Source organism: Somniosus microcephalus, chromosome 14 (genome assembly GCF_052327205.1).
Source record: "Somniosus microcephalus isolate GS21.2 chromosome 14, FLI_Smic_1.0, whole genome shotgun sequence".
NCBI lineage: Eukaryota > Metazoa > Chordata > Chondrichthyes > Squaliformes > Somniosidae > Somniosus > Somniosus microcephalus.
The window spans coordinates 11,036,790-11,054,263 of record NC_141000.1 but is presented as its reverse complement, the minus strand read 5'-3'; the positions used below and the strand labels follow the sequence as shown (position 1 = coordinate 11,054,263).

The window sequence follows — 17,474 nt, the reverse complement described above, 5'->3', positions numbered from 1 at the left end:
TCTCCCCAATGTAGAGGAGACTGCATCGTGAGCAGCGAATACAGTATACTAGATGGCAAGAAGTACAAGTACTTCTTGGACTACCATACTCCAGCTTGCACTTAAAAAAACCCACAGTAGAAATAATGCATGAGCAACTCATGAACTTGTAAGAAAACAACTCCAGAGACACAGATCTGGGGGCTGGCGGCTGGGAAGGTGCAGCCTATTTACACGTCATGAAGCGTAGGAGGAGGAAGTGGCAGAAGGCGCGGGGGCACGCGGGTGGGTCGGGGGCGCCGCGAGTCGGGAGCGCGCGGAGAGAGGGGCGCGGGTGCCCGGGCAGTGAGTGAGTGAGGACGTGTTGCTGCGTGGAGCGGTTCCAAAGACAACAGGACAGAGAGACACGGAAGTAACTGCGACCAGTTGCTGCGAGCTTCTGACAAAATAGTGAGTGAAGTCCGCACAGGAGGGAGAGGGGGAGCCGGCTCCTCATAGGTGTATCGGCTCGGTATGAAGAGTATCCAGTAGAAGGATATATTGTGATTTTATATGTAACGTTTCAACTGTGTGATAACTTAAACGCAAGTCGCGAATTAAGTTCCCTAAGTTGTAGCTAATAATTTATTGCAACCTTAATTTGTGCATTGCGTTTCCAGTATAGCTTGTGGTCGGCATTACGACGGAAATTCGTTTTAGGGTTTTCCGTAAGCGCCGTGCAGGTTTGTAATTGTTACCTTGTGTATCCGCCCCCCCCCCCCCCCCCTGAATTTTATGGTCATTTAAAAGATGCACGCAATTGTTAGCAACGATATAGTGGCCTATGGGACATTTTAATTATAGGGAGATTTAAAGGCGTCCCTACATCACGCTATAGTCTCTTCGCTGGGTGTAAGTGGAAGCCGGGCGCAAGGAGCGCGCCCCGCCCCTTCAACCACCGTCTGCCCCACTTGTGACAGAGACTGTAGGTCCCGCATTGGACTCATCAATCACCTGCAAACTCATTTTTAGTGTGGAAGCAAGTCATCCTTGGTTCTGAGGGACTGCCTAAGAAAGAGAGTTGTTTCATAGAAACATAGAAGATAGGAGCAGGAGTAGGCCATTCGGCCCCTTGAGCCTGCTCCGCCATTCAATGCGATCATGGCTGATCATCCAGTTTCAGTACCCTATCCCTGCTTTCTCCCCATACCCCTTGATCCCTTTAGCCTTAAGAAATATATCCAACTCCTTCTTGAATATATTTAATGAATTGGCCTCTACTGCCTTCTGTGGTAGAGAATTCCACAGGTTCACCACTCTCTCTGGGTGAAGAAATTCCTCCTCATTTCTGTCCTAAATGGCCTACCCCTTACTGTGACCCCTGGTTCTGGACTCCCCAACCATCGGGAACATCCTTCCTGCATCTAGTCTGTCCAGTCCTGTTAGAATTTTATAAGTTTCAATGAGATCCCCTCTCATTCTTCTAAACTCCAGTGAGTACAAGCACAATCGACCCAATCTCTCCTCATACGTCATTCCTGCCATCCCAGGTATCAGTCTGGTGAATCTTCGCTGCACTCCTTCCATGGCAAGAACGTCCTTCCTCAGATAAGGCGACCAAAACTGCACACAATACAGGTAGACTATCCTTAATCCGAACTTCCGAAAACCTCTAAAAACCGAAAGTTTTTTTGTTCAGCGCAAGTCGTGCGCATGACATGACCAGAGTGGCGCACGACTTACGCTGAGCAGGGCAGAGGGTCACAGAGTTCCCTCCTGGGTAGGAGATTTCCGGCCGAGCCGGGCAGTGTGAAGGAGGTACCGGGAGAGTGAACCCAACAATACAGCGGCCCGTCCGATAGCTGCAGCGGCCCGTCAGATATTCTTTTCTCCCCACCCGACCTGAACCGCGGCCCGTCTGATATTCTTCCCCCCCCCGGACCTGAACCGTGGCCCGTCCGATATTCTTTTCTCCGCCACCCCCCCCCCCCCGACCCCCGACCTGATTTGCGGGCCAGCTTAGTAGGAGTCAGCCGATATCCGGCTTTCCAGAGAAGCAGGAAGGGGAATGAGACACGGAACAGTCGCAAGAGGTAGCCTGAACTTTTACAATTTATATTAAATACAAATTTCCCAGTCTTATAATAATACCTTCTGAAAACCGAAACTCAGCTGGTCCCAAGGCTTTCGGATAAGGGATAGTGTACCTGTACTCAAGATGTGGTCTCACCAAGGCCCTGTACAGCTGCAGCAAGACATCCTTGTTCCTATGCTCAAACCCTCTCGCTACGAAGGCCAACATACCATTTGCCTTCTTAACCACCTGCTGCAGCTGCATGCTTACCTTCAGCGACTGGTGCATAAGGACACCCAGGTCTCGTTGCACTTCCCCTTCTCCCAATCTATTGCCATTCAGATAATCTGCCTTCCTGTTTTTGCCACCAAAGTGGATAACCTCACATTTATCCACGTTATATTGCATCTCCCATGCTTCTGCCCAATCACCCAACCTGTCCAAATCATCCTGTAGTTTCTCGGCATCCTCCTCACAGCACACATGCCCACCCAGCTTTGTGTCGTCTGCAAACTTGGAGATATTACATCTAGTTCCCTTGTCTAGATCATTGATATATATTGTGAATAGCTGGGGTCCAAGGACCGATCCCTGCGGTACCCCACTAGTCACTGCCTGCCACTCGGAAAAAGACCCGTTTATTCCAACTCTTTGCTTTCTATCTGCCAACCAGTTCTCTATCCAAGTCAATACCTTGCCCCCAATCCCATGTGCCTTAACTTTACACGCTAATCTCTTATGCGGGACCTTATCGAAAGCCTTCTGAAAGTCCAAATACACCACATCCGCTGGTTCTCCCTTATCTATTTTAACAGTTACATCCTCAAAAAATTCCAGTAGATTAGTCAAGCACGATTTACCTTTTGTAAATCCATGTTGACTTTGTCCGATCCTGTCACTGTTTTCCAAGTGCTCTGCTATTACATCTTTTATACTGCTACCGATGTCAGGCTTGCCGGTCTGTAATTCCCCGTTTTCTCTCTACCACCTTTTTTGAATATGGGGTAATATTAGCTACCCTCCAATCCATGGGTACTGTTCCAGATTCCATCGAATGTTGGAAGATGATCAGCAATGCATCTACTATTTCTAGGGCCACTTCCTTATGCTATCTCTAATTTCCCTTGTTAGCGACGGTTGAGTCACCTTTTTTGTTTTATTGTTGTGCCAAACTGGGATGAACAAATTCTGTAGTTCATCCATGCGGTCTTTGAATGTTTGCCATTGCCTATCCACCGTCAACCCTTTGAGTGACGTTCCCCAATCAATCCTACCCAACTCGCGCCTCAGACCATCGTAGTTTCCTTTTATTTAAATATATTTCAGATCCCTTTATAGCAATTATACATGTTTTAACGAGGCCCGAACAGTTTTCAGATTAGCCAGAATTTTTTTCTGAGATTATGGTACTTGTAAAATAATAGACATGGGATAATAAATATTGACAGTGAGTTAGGAGACAATAATTCAGTTAGATTTTCTGATGAAGTCCCATACAGAGAGTGTGATTTATGAACCGTAAGATTTTATTATTTCCTTGTATTAAGTCACTGACAGTTATTTCTTACCTTTGGAACATTTAACCTTTTACTTACTATAGTTGGTGAGTATGATGGAGGCAACACAACATAAATAAAAAGGAAACTCTGAATTTATAGAGCATGGTATCCAATGATTAGTGCTAAAGCATGTTTTGGCAGTGGGTTATCAGAAAGTAAATAAGACACAAAATATGTTATAGAGGTTACTGCATATTAAAGCTTTTGATGCAAGTATTTTAGAAGGGAGGCTGACCATATAAAGCTACGGCAACATGTTAGGATTTAAAAAAAAAATATTCATTCACGGGATATGGACATCGCTGGCAAAGCCAGCATTTATTGCCCATCCCTAAATGCCCTTGAGAAATGTGCTGGTGAGCTGCCTTCTTGACAACTGAGTGGCTTGCTAGGCCATTTCAAAGGGCAGTTAAGAGTCAAGTTTGCTGTGGGTCTGGAGTCACATATAGTCCAGACCGGGTAAGGACGGCAGATTTCCTTCCCTAAAGGACATTAATAAACCAGATGGGTTTTCACAACAATCTGGTAATTTCATGGTCACCATTACTGATACTAGCTCTTTATTTCAGATTTATTTAATTAACTGAATTTAAATTCCCCAGCTGCCATAGAGAGATCATGGTTTTGGGAGGTGCTGCCAAAGGGGTACGCCGATGGTGGAGGGAGTGGATGTTTAAGCTAGTGGATAGGATGCCGAGTAAGTGGACTGTTTTGTCCTAGATAGTGCCGAGCTTCTTGAGTGTTGTTGGAGTTGCACCCATCCAGGCATGTGGCGAGTATTCCATCACACTCCTGACTTGTGCCTTGTAGGTGGTAGAGAAGCTTTGGGGAACCAGGGGGTGAGTTACTTGCAACAGAATACCCAGCCTCTGACCTGCTCTAGCAGCCGCATTATTTCCTTGTATTAAGTCACTGACAGTTATTTCTTACCTTTGGAACATTTAACCTTTTACTTACTATAGTTGGTGAGTATGATGGAGGCAACACAACATAAATAAAAAGGAAACTCTGAATTTATAGAGCATGGTATCCAATGATTAGTGCTAAAGCATGTTTTGGCAGTGGGTTATCAGAAAGTAAATAAGACACAAAATATGTTATAGAGGTTACTGCATATTAAAGCTTTTGATGCAAGTATTTTAGAAGGGAGGCTGACCATATAAAGCCACGGCAACATGTTAGGATTTTAAAAAAAAATATTCATTCACGGGATATGGACATCGCTGGCAAAGCGATGTGGCTGGTCCAGTTCAGTTTCTGGTCAATGGTGATCCTCAGGATGTGGATGGTGGATGACACAATGATAGTAATGCCATTGAATGTCAAGGGGACATGTTCTCTCTTGTTGGAGATGGTCATTGCCTAACATTTGTGTAGCATGACTGTTAGTTGCCACTCATCAGCCCAAGCCTGGAAGTTGTCCAGGTCTTGCTGTTTGTATTCTATATGGACTTCCAGAAGGTATTTGATAAGGTACCGCACAGGAGATTATTAGCAAAAATAAAAGCGCCTGGAAGTGGAAGTGACATGGGTTGGGCAATAGGAGGCCTGTTCTGGCTTAGACTTGTTATAGTACAAGTGCTGGGATATATATCATGAAGTATTCTTGCCATTTTTGAATATTGCCACCTGTATTTGAATATTGCCACCTGTATTAGTGCAGACATTTTCCATGTCCTCTGTCACTTCCAGTGGAGAATCCTGAAACTCACATGGGCCCATGTGACCCAGCAGAACAGCACCCTGCCCAATTTTTTACCCACGCTTGCTGGAGTTGGCATTGAACCTAAAACCTTCTGCTCCACATGGCTTTAGTAGTATACCAGATGGTTTCTTTATCCAGCAGGCATTTGGAACGTGAGATAAATTTACTTTTGATGGACTCCTGTGCGCACTGGTAGTCACGTGCATACATAATGGTAGCATTTTCATTTTTTCTAAGGGTCTCCGGTTGGCTTTCTTATGGTGTAAGGAAAGAGAAGGCTAAGGGGGGACCTGATAGAGGTCTTTAAGATTATGAAAGGGGTTTGATAGGGTAGACATAGAGAAGATGTTTCCAACTGTGGGGGAGACCTGAACTAGGGGCCATAAATATAAGACGGTCACTAATAAATCCAATAGGGAAGTCAGGAGGAACTTCTTTACCCTGAGAGTGGTTTGAATGTGGAACTCGCTACCACAAGGAGAAGTTGAGGCGAATAGTATAGATGTATTTCTTATTAGGCAGATGTCTTAGGCAGTCCCTCGGAACCGAGGATGACTTGCTTCCACATTAAAAATGAGTTCTCAGGTGACTGATGAGTCCAATGTGGGACCTACAGTCTCTGTCACAGGTGGGGCAGATGGTGGTTGAAGGGGTGGGTGGGTGGGGTGCTTGGGTTAACGTGCGCTTGGTTTCCGCTTGCTCCCGGCGAAGAGACTCAAGGTGTTCGGCGCCTTCCCGGATGCTTCTCCTCCACTTTGTGCGGTCTTGGGCCAAGGATTCCCAGGTGTCGGTGGGGATGTTACACTTTTTCAAGGAGGCTTTGAGGGTGTCCTTGAAGCGTTTCCTCTGCCCACCTGGGGCTCTCTTGCCGTGTCGGAGCTCCGAGTAGAGCACTTGTTTTGGGAGTCTCGTATCGGACATGCGGACGATGTGACCCGTCCATCGGAGCTGATCGAGCGTGGTCAAAGCTTCGATGCTGGGAATGTTGGCCTGAGCAAGAACACTGATGTTGGTGCGCCTATCCTGCCAATGGATTTGCAGGATCTTGCGGAGGCAGCGTTGGTGGTACCTCTCCAGTGCTTTGAGGTGCCTGCTGTACATGGTCCATGTCTTTGAAGCATACAGCAGGGCGGGTATTACTGCTGCTCTGTAGACCATGAGCTTAGTGCCGGGTTTGAAGTCTTGGTCTTCAAACACTCTCTTCCTCAGGCGACTGAAGGCGGTGTTGGACTTCGTCGTTGATGTCTGCCCTTGTTGACAGTAGGCTCCCGAGGTATGGAAAGTGCTCCACGTTGTCCAAGGCCTTGTCATGGATTTTGATAATCGGGGGGCAGTACTGTGTGGCGGGGGCAGGTTGGTAGAGGACCTTTGTCTTACGGATGTTTAGTGTAAGGCCCATGCTCTCGTATGCTTCGGTGAAGGTGTTGACGATGGTTTGGAGTTCGACCTCCGAGTGAGCGCAGATGCAAGCGTCGTCTGCGTACTGTATTTCGATGACAGAGGATGGGACGACCTTGGATCTGGACTGGAGGCGACAGAGGTTGAACAGTTTCCCGTTTGTTCTGTAACTTAGCTCCACTCCAGCGGGGAGCTTACTGAGTGTGAGATGGAGCATTGCAGCAAGGAAGATCGAGAAGAGCGTTGGTGCGATGACACAGCCTTGCTTGACCCCGGTTCATACGTGAATTGGGTCTGTGGTGGAACCGTTGGTCAGGATCACGGCTTGCATGTTGTCGTGAAGCAGGCGGAGGATGGTGACAAACTTTTGAGGGCAGCCGAATTTGAGGAGGAAACTCCATAATCCCTCACTGAGAGGTACTCATCAAGGACAGAGAGGCAGTCAGTGCCCACTGGAAGGAGCACTTCGAAGATCTCCTTAATCGCGACTCTGTCTTCGACGCGAGTGTCCTCAACACCATCCTGCAGCATGCTACCCACCACCATCTCAGTACAACCCCAGCCCGGCATGAGGTTGAAAATGCCATCCAACAACTGAAGAACAACAAGGCCTCAGGAGCAGATGGAATCCCTGCCGAGGCACTGAAGCATGGCGGAGAAGCACTACTGGCGCGAATTCATGAACTCATATCTCTTATCTGGAAGGAGGAGAGCATGCCGGGGGATCTCAGAGACGCCGTAATTGTGACCATCTTCAAGAAAGGTGACAAGTCCGATTGCGGTAATTACAGAGGAGTTTCCCTGCTGTCTGCCACAGGGAAAGTCATCACAAGAATCCTTCTCAATCGCCTTCTCCCAGTGGCCGAAGAGCTCCTCCCAGAGTCGCAATGCAGATTCCGCCCACTAAGGGGCACAGTGGACATGATCTTCACCGCACATCAATTACAAGAGAAATGCAGGGAACAGCACCAACCACTGTACATGGCCTTCTTTGATCTCACAAAGGCCTTCGACACTGTCAACCGTGAGATGTATTTAAGGGGAAGCTAGATACGCACGTGAGGGAGAAAGAATAGACGGTTATGTCGATGGGGTTAGGTGAAGAGGGGTGGGTGGAGGCTCGTGTGGAACATAAACACCGGTATGGAGCAGTTGGGCCGAATGGTCTGTTTCTGTGCTGCAAATTCTATGTGTAAAAATATCTTGTCTGAGAGCAGCATGGTGGGCCATGTGGTGTGTAATGAAATAGTGGAGCTCCGGTCCTGGACTGTAGCTCCCCACCTGGTGAGGTATTCATTTCAGCCATGCTGCGGTGGGACTTACAAGAACAGAGTCTAGGAAGAACGGGAAATCGGGTTGCTGGGAGAACCCCAGAAGCAGGATTTGACCCATTCCTCTTGGATTAGGAAAGTGTATGCTGTGGAGGGGAGGAAAATTACTTTAAAAAAACAACTCTTTGTCACGGGTATATTGGGAAACCACTCTCCGGGTAAAGAAGTTCCTCCTGACTTCCCTATTGGATTTATTAGTGACTGTCTTATATTTATGGCCCCTCGTCCCCCAGGCTAGGCAGCATGGTGGCATAGTGGTTAGCACTGTTGCCTCACAGCGCCAGGGACCCGGGTTCAAATCCGGCCTCGGGTGACTGTCTGTGTGGAGTTTGCACATTCTCCCTGTGTCTGCGTGGGTTTTCTCCGGGTGCTCCGGTTTCCTCCCACAGTCCAAAGATGTGCGGGTTAGGTTGATTGGCCATGATTAAAATTGGCCCTTAGTGTTAGGGGGATTAAATACGTGGGGTTATGGGGATAGGGCTTGGGTGGGATGGCTGTCGGTGTAGGGACCGGGTGCTAGGGTTTGGATGATCAGCCATGATCTCGTTGAATGGCAAAGCAGGCTCGAAGGGCCGAATGGCCTACTCCTGCTCCTATCTTCTATGTTTCTAGTTCAGGTCTCCCCCACAGTTGGAAACATCTTCTCTATGTCTACCCTATCAAACCCTTTCATAATCTTAAAGACCTCTATCAGGTCCCCCCCCTCAGCCCCCTCTTTCCTTATACCATAAGAAAGCCAACCTGAGACCCTTAGAAAAATGAAAATGCTACCATTATGTATGCACGTGACTACCAGTGCGCACAGGAGTCCATCAAAAATAAATTGATCTCGCGTTCCAAATGCCTGCTGAAACGCTATACTCAAACAACTAACTTTTTATTAAATTTCCTGCAGAACCATTGTGAAGTGCTCTAGGTCCTTGCTTGTTTTTTTAATTTTTCAGATGTGTAGCTGAGCGATTTGATTTATTTGCTTCACTGACGCCATGTTCTGTTGTAAATATAGTAAATTCTTGGCAGGCTTCAGCTCTCAGTGATGGCAAATACATCCGGTCATCAAGGAAAATCATGTTTGAACTTCTGAGAGTGCAACTGGCTCTGTAACAAAAATCTGACACCACAAGGCTTCTTACTTGGACATTTAGAGGATTAATTTTACCCCGGAGCTGAAGGACACGGTGCTTTTCATTGTAGGATTACACTGATTTTCGTAGCACTTGAAAAATCACTCAGAAACAGAGATATCAAAAGGGTCGAGTGTAGTGTTGGTAAGCTCCCTAGCCGGAGGATACTTTATATTTTGCTTTGGTTCTGTTGCTTTTGCTCTAGGGAAGCTGATCTCTAGTCTCTGAAACAAACTTGCAACTTAGCTGCCATTTGGGATCATTCTGGTTTCTAAATTTAGACCGGATATATAGCAAGAAAAAAAAATCCTATATTTGCTGGGTTTGTTCATGTATCTTCTGCAAAAAGTTAAATTGAAAATAATTTTTAATGAATATTGAATTTGATTTTTTTTTTTTTTAAAAGTACTTTTGTTTAGAATTATCTTTTCATCAATTGCAAGTTTAGCAATCCAGCCTTTTCCCTGATGTCTTGTAAGCTTTGGTTCTGCATTATTTCTGTTCGCCATCCGATGTTGCTTCTAATGAGATGGAAATGGCTCCATGTCACATGATAGCTAATGTATAAATTGTAATAATTTGAGGATAAGATACTTGCTGCTTTAAACTTTATATTACCAATAGCAATCCAGTTATTGTGCTCCTCAATTTTGCTTAATTTCACAGAAAATGACTTTGTAGCTTCTAGGTTTCAATTGTTAAGGTACGTGTAACTTTTCAGTAAGGCTGATAGTGGCTCTGTTAAAGGGTATATGGAGTGAGTATCATTTGACAGTTTTTTGAATTACACAAGTCCAAATATAAAACTGCTGCAGGAAGCATTGTTCATGATAAAGCTTTTAAAAAACATATTTAATTATGGAAAATAATAACACTCTGTATATTTTGATTTATCGGTTACATTTTTTTAAAGCAGTTATTGGTAGAGTATTAAATATGCCATGGGATTCGCGGGGGTGAATTCTGTTTGTACATGTGTTTTACCTGCTTCGTCCAAAGTTGCTAATTTAAGTTTCAATCTAAAATGGTCTTTTGTTGTTTTTGAGCTGTATATTTTCTGAAAAATACAATTTAAGTAAACTGCGATTTGTTCAATTGCGTATCAGCATTTAACTGTACACTTGCAATATTAACCAGTCAGTACAGGTAGTATACTTTTTGTGATTTGCAAATATTTATGTATAATAGAGACTGGACATAGACTCGGTAATCAAAAGCAAATTATTTCTTGTTGCAGCAGAACTAATGAGTGAACAGTGATTAATGTTCTTGTGTAAAAGCTGTCAAAATCATCATGGAACAATGGCAGATGGCACTAAAATTGATTAAAACTAAATTAAACCTAAGTATTTTGAAACATGTTTAGCATAAGGACTAGCTGATATCAGGCAGTGAATTCAAGGTATAAAAACAGAAAATGCTGGAAATACTCAGCAGGTTAGGCAGCATCTGCGGAGAGAGAAACAGAGTTAACGTTTCAGGTCGATGACCCTTCGTCAGAACTGGGATATAATGAATTCAAGGTATCTAATTGTCTTGGGTTTAGAAGACTGTTACAAACAAGAGCCTTACTCATACGTGGCATCGCCAGAACCCTTCTGTCAAACTGCTGCTGTATAATTGCTGACTGTTAGCTTGATTTAATTGGAAGAATATTTGATTACTAAAGCCAGTGGGCAGTGGCAGAACATTAGTATTTCCTGTCTTAGTAATATCTATTTATAAAATAGTTGTCAAAATAAATGTCATCGTGTTAACCAAAGATCTGTGTGTGGTTTCTGAAACCTTCATAGATCGTTGAGCCGTGTGCCTTGCATCCTTTGTAGCAAATTCAGTGGAAGACACTTTTGATGCTACTTAGCTCTTCGTATGATTGATTAGTTTTCTCCGTTTCAACAGGTCGAGTAAAATGGATAAATTCAGTATATGATTTGAAAATTATTTTTGGGTTTCAGTTCATTAAAAAATACGGTACTGTGCTTGAGTATTCATTAACTTTGTGAGGCCTGTAGTTAGATGTCTTCTGCTAGATTTGGAAATTGTTACCATTTAAATATGTTGATCTATTAAAAGTACTTAGGGGGAAAAATTCAGTTGGTTTGCGCCTCCCGTTAGCGCCTTAAGAGGGCGCTAATGGGGCACAAAGCAACTAGCGCCCGGGCGCGGCAATGTTTGCGCCGCTCACGAAATTAACTAGACATTTTGCGGCGGCGCTAAACATTACCGCCACGATCTCCTGCGCTGGCAGATCGTGACGTCAGTCGAGTGTGCAACGCAACGCCCTGGACCGGATATTGAGTGGCGCCCCCTGCCTTACCGCCTGCCGCTAGCAACGACAGGTTGAGGGGAGCATTTTGCTGGAAGGGACTGAGGGAGCGCTATTTAAAGGCGACCGCTTCCTGCTTTTTTTTGTTGGTGACATTTTTGCACCACGCATTCTGAGAGAGAGAGAGAGAGACTTCTGGACAGATTCAACGCTGTGTAAAGGAGTTTTGGGTACTGAGCAGCACTTTGAAGATTCATTTTGATTTGCCCTTCCTTGTATTGATTTAGAAGAGACTGTGGGGGCTGCACTGTGAGCTCTTTCCCTGGGCCTCGCCATTGTTCTTTCCAGCAGATTTGATGTACAGGTCTCTCCAGGCCGAGATTCAAGGCTGTAATGAGCAGGATGTGGATGGAGAGCAAGATCGACCCTCCCCTTTAAGAACTGGTCGGTGCCAGTGTGTCTGTGTTCCATTGCTGACTGACATCACATGAGCTTCGCTAGCGCTCTGAGGCAGCGCCTCGCTCCTCGGCCTTTGCGCCTTAAGAGAGGTGTGTAGCGCCTGATTTAGTGCTCCAATCACCTCCAGGGGCGATAGAAGCCAAGTTTGCAGTTGAAGGCGATAATTAGCGCCAGGCGCTAAACTTTGCGCACGGCCGATAATCGTGCCCCAAATGGGGCGATATTGAATTTTTCCACCTCAGTATGTTGAGATCAATGACCAGTTGAATAAGAACATAAGAAATAGGAGGAGGAGTCGGCCGTATGGCCCCTCGAGTCTACTCCACCATTCAATAAAATCGTGGCTGATCTTCAACCTCAACTCCTCTTTTCCCACCTGATCACCAATCCCTTGATTCCCTTAGAGTCCAAAAATCTATCAATCTCAGCCTTGAATATACTCCGACTCAACATCCATAGCTCTCTGGGGTAGAGAACTCCAAAGATTCACAACCCTCTGAGTGAAGAAATTTCTCCTCATTTCAGTCCTAAATGGCTGACCTGTTATCCTGAGACTATGCCCCCTAGTTCTAGACTCACCAACCAGGGGAAACAGCCTCTCCGCATCTATAGAATAGAATTATATCTGTGATATTATCAGTGTCGATTATGTAGCATCCCCCTTCCACAAGCAAGGTTTTGCCGCCCTTTACAGATGTAGGAAACTCGGGATCAATCAATGCCCAGGAGATCCTAGCATCCTAATGTTCTCCTAAATAACCACGAGGAGCTTACACTGTCTAAGCCCAGTGTCTAACAAACCCCCCGGACTCGTCCTTCCTGCCTGATCCAATCACTCTACTAAGGAGGTAACTTGGTCATGTCAAGGAATACTGCGACTCAAATTTAAGAGCTGTGCCAGGTCTTAATTACATGTATCTAAGTACCAGGTGATTTGCAATGTAGCATGCATTCAGTAATGTCCCATGACCTGAGAGAGCATTTTTGTTGTTTATTCAATAAAAAGTGTTAACTTTTTTTTTTTAATGAAAAATTAATGTGTACTGTGCAAAACGAAAGCTGCTGAATGAACAGAATCAAATAGTTCCTACGCAGTGAAAAGTTGCACACACTATATATGGTACAAGCACGCGACTAATTCCTTAAGGTGCAACAGTGTATGTCCTAATGGGGCATATTTTCCATCCCTAGTCAGAGTAACTGGGAACCAGTCAATATTGATTTCTTAACTTTGTTTCTACTGATTTGTGAATTTAGGTGTGTGAGGAAAAGGCAGGATGAAGAAGAAACACTCTAAGATGTCTGATGAGGATGGCACTCTCTGCTGTTGTGAGTACATTAGCCGCGACGGGGAGAAAGCTCACCTACTGGCCAGCTGCTGTGACTGTGAGGATCTGGACGAGGCCTGTGACAGGTCAGCGATAATCTTACTGTACCATATCCGTCTTTTAATATTAGGTAATGGATTATACCGGGCTAAAGCAAGCAGCTTAAGTCTCTTCCTTTCACCTTTTGAAGAAAGTTATGACGAGTCCTGATGAGGATGACATCGTGCCCTGATAGCTGCCATGGATTACAAGTGCAGTAAATTCTGTCGTTAATTTGCCCTGCCCCAGCTGTGAATTCAGTCCTAAATAGACTTTAAATGAACAAGCTTTGATTTGGACCAGCAGAATTAAACCTAGAAAGTTCTTTTATTTGAAAAGTACAGACACATAATAACAAGCCGAGTAGTACGAATGATCACTCCCCATTTCCCTTCTTTATTGACTGTTCTGGAAATCTAAATCTAAATTTGCTTGCTTAAAATTCAATGTCCTAAATATTTGAAGGTTTCTGAAATATGAGCCGATGGCTAGGGACAGCCTTTACAGAGTCATAAGAACATAAGAAATAGGAGCAGGAACAGGCCACTTGGCCCCTCGAGCCTGCTCCGCCATTCAATAAGATCATGGCTGATCTTGGGCTCAAAGCCACTTCCCTGCCCGCTCCCCATAACCCTTCACTCCCTTATCTTGCAAAAATCTGTCTATCTCCACTTTAAATGTATTTAATGACCCAGCCTCCACGGCTCTCTGGGGTAGAGAATTCCACAGATTTACGACCCTCTGAGAGAAGAAATTCCTCCTCATCTCCGTTCTAAAAGGGCGACCCTTTATTCTGGAACTATTGCCCCGAGTTCTAGATTTCCCCACGAGGGGAAACATCCTCTCTGCATCTACCTTGTCGAGCCCCCTCAGTATCTTATATGTTTCAATGTGATCACCTCTCATTCTTCTAAACTCCAATGAGCATAGGCCCAACCTACTCAACCTTTCTTCATAAGTCAACCCCCTCATCTCTGGAATTAATCTAGTGAATCATCCCTGAACTGCCTCCAATGCAAGTATATCCTTCCTTAAATAAGGAGACCAAAACTGTACGCAGCACTCCAGGTGTGGTCTCACCAATACCCTGTACAGTTGTAGCAGGACTTCCCTGCTTTTATACTCCAACCCCCTTGAAATAAAGGCCAACATTCCATTTGCCTTTTTGCTTACTTGCTGTACCTGCATGCTAACTTTGTGTTTCATGCACAGGGGGACCCCCAGGTCTCTCTGAACTGTAGCATTTTGTAATCTCTCCATTTAAATAATAATTTGCTTTTTTATTTTTCCTGCCAAAGTGGATAACCTCGCACTTTCCCACATTATACTCCATCTGCCAAATGTTTACCTACTCACTTAGCCTGTCTATATCCCTTTGCAGATTCTTCAAGTCCCCTGCACAACTTGCTTTCCCACCCATCTTTGTATCATCCGCAAACTTGGCTACATTACACTCGGTCCCTTCATCCAAGTCATGGCATGTTACTTAATGTTTTAATATCTGTTTGTCCCTTTGCTATGCAGTGAGAATTATATTGAATTCACAACTAGTACTGATGAAACTATTTCAATTCCAATGAAATAGTAGTTTAACCAGAATGCCATTTCGACCTTAAAAAAAAAAAAGGAATATTTTTTTGAACATAAATAAGATTGCTCATAAATGATAGAACTTTCCTTTTAAGTGTTAAAGAAGATGTTACAAGTTTTACGTCAGCTTTGGTTATTCTGTCGGGTAAAGCAGTGCTGGTTACTCCCTTAAATGGACTAAATGTCTTGTGTTCAGTAGAGGGCTCGTACTGCCCAATATCTGAATATATGATCGTAACCCAGGGTGTAACGATAGGACCCACTTGTGATCTGAACTGGATATTGTGACTTTTGCAGGAGGAAAGAGAAGTGGAGAGGCGGAGAGTTTTAGGGAGGGAATTCCAGAGCTTAGGACCTAGGCAGCTGAGGGCACGGCCGCCAATGGTAGAGCGATTAAAATCGAAGATGTTCAAAAGGCCAGAATAGGCAGAGGTCTAGGGATTATAGGGCTGGAGGAGATTACAGAGATAAGGAGGGGCGAGGCCATGGAGGGATTTGAAAACAAGGATGAGAATTTAAAAATCGAGGTGTTGCTTAACTGGGAGCCAATGTAGGTCAGCAAGCACAGGGGAGATGGTGAGCAGGACTTGGTCGAGTTAACGCACAGGTGGCAGAGTTTTGGACGACTTCAAGTTTATGGAGGGTAGAATTAAGGAGGTTGGCCAGGAGTGCATTGGAATAGTCAAGTCAAGGGGTGATAAAGACATGGATGAGGGTTTCAGCAGGAGATAAGTTGAGGTAAGGGCGGACATGGGCGATACTACATTACCGGCACCTAAAATAACCGGAAATCTCTCTCAACCGGCAAAATTCAGGAGTAGGTTCAGGTAAGTTTTACTTCATATTAGTGGCCGTGTAACCGGGGTTCCTGGATCTGTGGCCGTGTAACCGGGGTTCCTGCACCTGTTGCCATGCAATAGGGACGCCTGGATCTGTGGCTGTGTACGGGGCTCTTGTACCTTGGTAAGTGTACCTCTCTGTAATCTGGACTTTTTGATCAACCGGCACCACACCGGTCCCGTCGGTGCCGGGTAAAAAAGAGTTTCCTGTACAAAGGTGGAATTGGCAGTTTAGTGATAGAACGGATATGAGGTAGGAAGCTCAATTTGTGATCACATATGACACCAAGGTTGCGAACAGACCTGGTCAGCCTTAGACAGTTGTCGGGGAGAGAGATCAAATCAGTATAAAGGGAATGGAGTTTGTGGTGTGGACCGAAGACAGTGGCTTCAGTCTTTCCGATGCTTAATTGAAGGAAATTCCTACTCATCCAGTGCTGGATGTCGGACAAGCAGTCTGATAGAGAGACGGTGGAGGAGAGGTAGAGCTGGGTATCATCAATGTACGTGAAAAAACTCATGCTGGATTGCCGGGTGATATTACCGAGGAGCAGCATGTAGATGAGAAATAGGAGGGGGCCAAGGATAGATCCTTGGGGGACACCAGAGGTGATGGTGCGGGATCGAGAAGAGGATCCATTGCAGGTGATACTCTGGTTACGGCTGGAAAGATAGGAATGAAACCAGGCCGAGTGCAGTCCCACCCAGCTGGACGATGGTGGAGAGCCGTTGGAACAGAGTTTTGTGGTCAACTGTGTCAAAGGCTGCAGACAGGTCCAGAAGGATGAGGAGGGATCGATTACTTTTGTCACAGTCAATTGGGATGTTATTTGTGACCTTGGTAAGAGCAGTTTCAGTACTGTGGTAGGGGCGGAAGCCTGATTGGAGGGATTCAAACAAGGAGTTCTGGGAAAGATTGGCACAGATTTGGGAGACGACAACATGTTCAAGAACTTTGGAGAGGAATGGGAAGTTGGAGATGGGATGATAATTTGCAAGGAAGGAGGGGGTCAAGGGTTGGTTTTTTGAGGAGGGGTGGTGATGGCAGATTTGAAGGAAAGGGGGACAATACCGGAGGGGAGAGAACCGTTAACAATATCCGCTATCATGGGAGCCAGGAAGGGAAGTTGGGTGGTCAGCAATTTAGTAGGAATAGGGTCGAGAGAGCAGGAGGTTGGTCTCATTGACGAGATGAGCTTTGAAAGGGCAAGAGGGGAGATGGGAGAGAAATATGCAAATTTAGTGTTAGGGCAGGGGGAAACGGAGAGGAAGATCGATCCGGTGGGCATAGGGGAGGCAAACTGAAATGTGTAAGTGAGAAAGGCCAGGCACGAATTGGTAAGCTGCTTTACTTCACAGACAACAAATTAATATAGAGTTACAGTCAAAGCAAATTCCACTTAACTCCATATCACTTCTTTCCTCAAAAAATGGGGAAAAATGTGGGCTGGCTGACTTGTTTTTGGCTTGTCCTTTTCTCCAGATAACTTCTAATTGCACCTGGAGCCATCTTTTGTTTCTTAACTTATCCCATTTCCATCTTCTTTTGCCTTGCACCATCTCTTAATGTTTCTTAATCTCTCCTGCCTTCCACCCTATCACAGACCTTCCCTTTTTTGTTCTTTCCTCCCCTCCCCCCTTTCCCAGCCCCTACACTTGCTTAAAAACCTGTTCCATCTCCAGCTTTTTTCCAGTTCTGACGAAGAGCCATCGACCTGAAACGTTAACTCTGTTTCTCTCTCCACAGATGCTGCCTGACCCGCTGAGTATTCCCAGCATTTTCTGTTTTTATTTCTAATTGCAA

The 17,474-nt window shown here is 45.1% G+C and overlaps 1 protein-coding gene across 2 annotated transcripts in view; it reads left to right on the top strand.

The window, feature by feature from the left end:
- Positions 1-274: 274 nt before the first annotated feature.
- Positions 275-17,474, top strand: part of zdhhc23b (zDHHC palmitoyltransferase 23b) — a 43,979-nt gene continuing 26,779 nt past the window's right edge. Inside the window, exons 1-2 of one of the 2 annotated variants that reach the window (XM_086006240.1) lie at positions 275-429; positions 13,132-13,288. In XM_086006240.1, coding sequence (XP_085862366.1) covers positions 13,152-13,288 — 137 coding nt within the window. In that variant the 5' untranslated portion in view covers positions 275-429; positions 13,132-13,151. Of the gene's footprint in view, positions 430-13,131; positions 13,289-17,474 lie in introns of those variants that run through there. The other variant, XM_086006241.1, reaches the window with a different exon arrangement.